The following is a 7,003-nucleotide window of genomic DNA, read 5'->3' as shown; positions in this document are numbered from 1 at the left end:
GTGTAGTTTGTGTGGAAATGGGAAAAACAAAAAGTGTCTGAACTGTACTCAGTCCACCCAGCTACTGCCCAGTTTTAGTGGGTTACAATTGACGGGGTTCCAGACACTTTTGTATTTTAACTTTAGATGGCTGTGGCGGCCATCTTGAATCGGRCTGACCCTTAAAACTTAATTGTCTATATAATGACCACTTCCTGATATTTTCATCAAAATCCGTCCAGTGGCACATGACGTATTTTGTTAACAGACAGACTTACAGAGACACCAGCATGATTGTTTAAGCAGAGAGCGATAATGACGCAGTGACTAGGCTATAAACTCTACTTCCTGCATCTAAATTCGTGATCTTTTGGATTTTTGTCTGAATGTGTTTGTGTGTTTGTGTGGGTGTGGGTGTGTTGAGCGGATCATCGATGAAGGCGACTGTTCCAGAACAGCGTGATGTTGGAGTGAAAGCGCAACAGTTGTTCTGTGAGGCGGTCCTACCTTCTGCTGTCTCCGGGCCATGTCKGTGGGCTGCTTGGCGTTGAACGGATAGGCGATGCAGCGCATCACAAACACATAGAGCTGGAGCCGCTTCTTCTTCTCCTCCTCCTCTCTCTGCAGCTTCTCCAGGTCCTCCTTCTCCTTGTCGCTTCCCACCGACGGGCTGGGACTGGAAGGCCGCCCCCCGGCGCTACCTCGGCCCCGGGGCTGAAGCCTTCCGCCGCCGTGGCCCTCGGAGCTGCCTCGGTCCGCGGACGGTGGCGCTCCTCCCAAGCTCTTTGGAGCCGGTGTCTCTTTGAGGAGCTCGTCCCCTTCCTCCTCACTGGAAGACGGATCCAACATGCTGCTGCTAGCGGGAGACTACAGCTGCAGCAAGGCTAAAACTAAGTAAAAAAAATAAATTAAAAATTAAATTAAATTTAAAAAAAAACGATGCAGATCGGCTTGAAGATCCAAATCCAGACTAATGAAAGCTGCAGACTGTTGCTTCTCGTCAGAAGAGGTGGGGGAGGGAACCCTGGCGTCAGTCTAAATCTAAAGCTAAATGATTTCTCTTCCACACAGTCCTGATGTTGTAACTCCAGCAGTCAGCGACAGAAAGGAGGGATTTAACTCGAATAAATCCTACAGGGGGAGGGGTCCACGAGGGGACAAACTCGGGAGGAACCGTGGATGTGGAAAGGCTCTTGTCTCTCAGAGGAAGAGGAGGGGTTCGGAGCTGACCGCGGTGCTGAAACCCAACACGGAACCAAGTCTGGATTAGAGACCACCTGATGATCCAGTCGAGTCAAAAAAAAAAAAAAAAAAAAAAACTGACTCAGAAGCATCAGACCGGAATTGAAACTTTTCTTTCACAATAAAAGCTTTCCTATTTTAATGCAGATCGATCACCCTTCAAAAATAATTATTTTTTTTTCTTATTTGTAGTTTCTTCTGAATGTTTTTCAGNATAAAAATACAAATCACAAACAAAATGAAAAGTGGCAGAAAGAACAAAAAAATCTTATAGTACCTGCACCATTTTCTTCCCAAAATTWGTATTTTTAAACATTAATAATCTACAAGCAAAAAATAAAAATAAAACAACCTCAAATCCTTGTTGAACAGCAATTCGGATGGATACACATTATACTGTTTCATATTTCTTTAACAAAGTGACTTTTATCATTTTCTTAAACGTAAACATTGATCTGGCATTTTTGACATCACTCTCCAGATTGTTCCATAGTCTTATTCCTTGTATTGAAGTACATCACTCCCTCAAACTAGTTTGAAATCCAGTTTTCACAAACATCTCTACTCCCTTCGTATCATAACAACTTTCTCTCTTAACAAAATKTAATTGGTTGTTTAAAGGTAATATACATTTTTGAGCCTTATACGTAACCTGTAAAATATTATAATCAACCAACTTCAATAATTTCAACTGATAAAATAATATATTTGATGGGTGACTGTAGTGTTTTCTAGTAATAATTCTTACAGCTCTTTTCTGCAAAATAAAAATAGAGTTTACATGTTTTACATAAATAGGTTTTACATGTTTTCCCCCAGAATTCAACATAATAAATCAAGTGTGGAACAACGAATACATTATACAACATATACAGAGCTCTATCATTAAATACTCCCTTACTTTATACAGTACTCCAATAGATTTAGCTATTTTTGTTCTTAGATAATTTATGTGAGGTCTCCATGTCAGSTTTTCATCAATGAGGACACCCAGAAACTTCACCTCACTGACTCTACAGATCTCAACACCATCATCTCTAAAAGAATCATCAACAACTCCCTGTCTGTTACTGAATATCACATAATTAGTTTTATCTAAATTTAATGAATATTTATTAAGTTTAAACCAATTTTGTATTTTCATAAATTCTGTTTGCATCATTTCCAGCATCCATACTATATATTTACCTGAACAAATAAACGTATTGTCATCTGCAAATAAAACACATTTAAACAACCCTGACACATTAACCAAATCATTCACATATAAAATAAATAACTTTGGTCCAAGTTCAGAACACTGGGGAACTCCACACGTAATGTTACATAATTCAAATCTTACTTTATTTATCTGTACAAACTGTTTTCTATTTTTCAGATAACCTGGTCCTATAATGCCATATTTATGTAGCTTTTCAAGAAGAATATTGTGGTCAGTRGTGTCAAATGCTTTCTTTAAATCAACATAAATACCAGCACAGTATTGCTTTTGATCAACAGCCATTGTTATTTGTTCCATCAATTCCATAAGAGCTATTGAACTAGAGTTATTTGCTCTGAACCCATATTGACTGCTACTTAAAATATTCTGTTCTTTGATAGATTGATCCAGTCTAGCCACAAATAATTTCTCTAAAATCTTTTAAAACTGTTGTAACAAGGATATTGGTCTATAGTTATTAAATGCACATTTGTCACCATTTTTATAGAGAGGGATTACTTTGGCTATTTTCATGTTGTCTGGAAATATACCAGTTGAAAATGATAAATTGCATATATAGGTAAATGGCTCCATAGCACAATCAGTTATATCTTTCACCAACATCATATCCATGTCCATCCAGTCTTTTAATCTTTTATCTGCAAGATTTTTTTTTACAATACTCCGTATTTCTCCCCACAGCAGATTCTTCAAGAAAGATGCTATTGACACAACCCATGACTTATGAACTTTTGGTATTTTCGATGCAAGACTTGGGCCAACATTTGCATAGTACTGATTAAATTAATTTACTATTTGATTTTGATCATATATTTCCTTGTAATATTTTACAAAATAATGTGAGATACCTGGTGATGTTTTATGATTTTTCAAAACACTATTCATTATTAGCCATGTTGCCCTCATATTCCCATTACTTTTGTCTAATAAATCACTGTAATTCCTTCTTGTGTTTTCTTATAATCCAGACCAACTTGTTTTTATATTTCTTGTATCTCTCTTCTGATTCTTTTGTTCTCCATTTTAAGAAGCAGGAATACAAGTAATTATTTTTTTTAATAAGCATTCCTTAACCGTTCGTCATCCACGGCTTGTCAACATTTCTTTTAGCAGTTTTTTTGCATACATTTTTTTTCATAAAGTGTTTCAAAATATTCATAAAGACAGCGTATGCTCTATTTACATCATGAACATACACATCCTTCCATTTTTTTAAACATCTTTCAATTTATCGTCTTTTTATTCATGTCATTTGACAATATTTATTGTGTAGAATACAGTCAATATGTCACCTGGTGACCCACCTGTGAACAAAATAAGTGACAGCTTTCACACTCAGCTGTTAACAATGATGTTAATTAATGACTTCTAAAGCTTGAGTTAGTGCTTCTAAATTTAGGCCACAAATTTAGCAAGTGCTAATCCACTAATAAATAAAAAATAGCAAAATCCCTAAAGCACTAATCAGGAAATTTGTTCCCCTATTAGTGCTAGAGTGCTTTAGAGGAACTGTGCCCACCACTGATCAATTATTTTTCCTAATTGGTCAATTTTTTAAAACATCTTTTTCTTTGACCATGTTCTCCAGTTTATTCACTATTTCCAGTAGTCACACAGTAGCTTTGCTGTTTGTATTGCCACTTTACTGATACAATTTTTCTTTGGTGGCATTTTTCAGTCACTTGAAGGTTTTTTACTCAGAGGCCAGAAGAGAAGATGTGCAGCATCTTTTCTAAAACATTTAATAAAACAGAGTCAAAATATCCTCGAATCACAGGATGATTTTTTTAAATAAAACTTTCCAACTAATTTGTCTGTTGGGATAATTGCATGCTGAAGGTGATTGGTGTCAGRGATGTCCACTGGGTGGCGCTATTTGTTCAGGAAACCACAGACTTAAATAATAGATCACTAGACTAAGCCCCGCCCATCCTGTCCACTGGTGTCTGTGACAACATGGAGGAGCAGAAACAGACCAAACAGGACAACAGCTCACAGCCTCCATAGAAACTAATAAACAGCAGCTGAACTGGATCTGTTTCACAGATTATCTGTCATGTTTTTACAATAAATTAATAACTATGTTAATTTCATTCAACAATCATGTAAAACAGCAGATTTATACCAGAAAAATATATAATTTATAACCAGACCTGAAGTCAGCCTGTAACTTAGACTTTAGCTAGTTGAAAAATGATGACTTCAGCTAGTAATAAAGTATCTCCTTTATTTCTTCTTACTGTCATAAAAATAAGAATATTTATTTTTTATCAGTCAACAGTTAGAAAATGTTCTCTGGATATAGGATGAAACTTGTCTCTATTAACTAATCATCTTAACAAGTCAGGTTTCTCTAAAAGGAACCTAAAATACTCACATTTATAATGTTATTTAACTCTGTAGGTCTAAATATTAGAGGACAAATCAGCTGTAATATTTAATAGTTTGTGTTAAATTGATGCATGATTCAACAGTGCTAAACTTTATATGCTCCACAAGATAATATCTGCTAACCACAGTGATTACATCAACTTTATAAGATCATTTTAATTTTAAACTGTTACATTATGTTCTGCTCAGATCACATTGAGCTAAATAAGATCAAATCTGCTGACTTGTGTTGTGAAATGAGACGTTTTCCTGTTTATCTTCTGTTAATAAATCCATAACACAAACAGCTTTTCTGACATTAGATAGATTATATAAACTTTTTAATAATAAGTGGGTTAACGTTATTATTATTAATAGTTTTTCTGATTTCTACATCGTCAGTCCTTTTTTCTGCTCTGTTGTCAACATGTACAGTAATGGGAAATCCAGACTCTTGACAGTTTTGCGTTCACCAGCTGATCACACCGTCACGTGGTTTCTGCGCACTCCAGCTGTTCAATAGAAACTCCTTTCAGGAAACTGAATGATTTTCTGTTATTGGTATTTCTTTAAAAATAATAATAGTCACAAAAAAATACTTGTAAAACGTTTATCGTAAATTACAAACAATAATATTTTGACACAAAAAAATGGAGGCAAAAGTCTTATCGCTGTTTTATTGACAACAGCTTCAGGCGTTGTGTTTCACCATCAAAGGGGTGGGGCTTAGGGAGAAGGAAGTGATGTAATCAGAGCTCTATAGAGTCTCTATAGGGCTCTGGATCTCTATAGGGCTCTGGATGTAAAGAACAAGGTTCCAACTGTTTTCTTATTAACTATATATTTTTRAGTTGTTTGGGGGACAATATCAACGACATACCTTTTCACACAGAGCAACTCTGTACATAGGATTAAGCTCGGCACATGGGCCACAGCTAATTAGCAAAATAAGAAGAAAAAAATAAAACCAATAAACAAACAGATAAAATCCGACCTGTGCCTGAACGCAACACAAAGCACGCCCCGCCCCATTTCCCCTCTACTAAAGTGCCTGTTTATTATTTTACCGTTTGAGTGGTTTTCGTGGAGATGCGCGTGGATTAAATCATCATTAAGTAACTTTTTTCTCCTTCTGTCTCAGCTCAGAGCTCTCCTTTGATAAATCAGAATTTTCTGTGCTTCAGGTCATCTGAACTGGGGAGACGGAGAGACATTTCCACTCAAATACATTCATTTTCAGCATGGATCTACCACAGGATTTTAATTTCCTGCTCGCCACGGATTCTTACAAGGTCAGTGGATCCAGCTTTTGGTCTTATCGGTTGTGTTTTGTGTTATTTCTGGTAAACATGTGCTCTGGAATGTATAGTACGGCGTGTTTGTGTGACGTAAACAAATACGGACTGTTCCCACCGCGGTGGTCTGTCAGTTGTCGATACTCTAATGTTGTTGTGTACCGACGGTGTAACCTCTGGAACGGACCGTCCGCACGCGTTATTCATCCGAGCCAAGCCCCCTGACCTCAGACCACCACGTCCCCGCCACTCCAGTTCAGGGTTGGTGGTCTTCCAATGGAAATGTTGGGTGTTCGATTCCCCTTCAGGGTCACAGTTAACAGGATTAGTCACTGAGCGACAATATAAAACGTAATGTGGTAATATTATTACAGAGAGAGCACGCGCGGCGTGTTTTCACTTACTCCTTTGCGCATGCGCTCGAATTAAGCACCACGCCCCCAAAAAGCTCTCCTGCTTTTCTTTTAAACTCAAACATGTTTGTGACCCTTCRTATCAAAACGAGGATCAAGGCTGACTGAAAGTGATATGGAGAATTAGGCAAACATGGTGTTTTGATTAAAACACTAACAAAAATAAAATTAATTCAAAATATAACAGATAAATGCCTTATCAGTGTTTCATTTGAATGAACTGTGGACAAACAGTCATGAAAACAAATTTTAAGCACTTCTTTTGAGCAGTAACAAAAAATACGATTTTGAGGAAAAATCCCTCAAAATTTTGACATTTTCCTTGTGAGCTAGCAAAGTTTTTGTTTTGTTTTTCCACTTGGGAAATGGCAATATTTAAGTACTATTTGAGGTTTCCTCTTCATAATGAAATTAAAAATTCCTCATTGGGTGAATGCCTTTAGGCATTCAACCTATTGCTTTTGTTTTTCTCTACATTGTAC

General features: G+C 36.7%; 2 protein-coding genes across 2 annotated transcripts in view; one reads left to right on the top strand and one right to left on the bottom strand.

The window, feature by feature from the left end:
- LOC106530697 (calcium-dependent secretion activator 1) overlaps positions 1-1,421 on the bottom strand; it is a gene marked incomplete at its 3' end in the record, with an annotated part of 178,663 nt that extends 177,242 nt beyond the window's left edge. The window contains 1 exon segment of the mRNA XM_014026371.1: positions 487-1,421. Coding sequence (XP_013881825.1) covers positions 487-828 — 342 coding nt within the window.
- A 4,181-nt stretch (positions 1,422-5,602) lies between these two features.
- nampt2 (nicotinamide phosphoribosyltransferase 2) overlaps positions 5,603-7,003 on the top strand; it is a gene marked incomplete in the record, with an annotated part of 35,395 nt that continues 33,994 nt past the window's right edge. The window contains 2 exon segments of the mRNA XM_014026378.1: positions 5,603-5,833; positions 6,024-6,105. Of these exon segments, the coding sequence (XP_013881832.1) occupies positions 6,055-6,105 (51 nt within the window).

Source organism: Austrofundulus limnaeus, unplaced genomic scaffold (assembly GCF_001266775.1).
Source record: "Austrofundulus limnaeus strain Quisiro unplaced genomic scaffold, Austrofundulus_limnaeus-1.0 Scaffold548, whole genome shotgun sequence".
NCBI classification, from domain to species: domain Eukaryota; kingdom Metazoa; phylum Chordata; class Actinopteri; order Cyprinodontiformes; family Rivulidae; genus Austrofundulus; species Austrofundulus limnaeus.
This window is presented reverse-complemented; position numbering and strand designations above follow the sequence as displayed.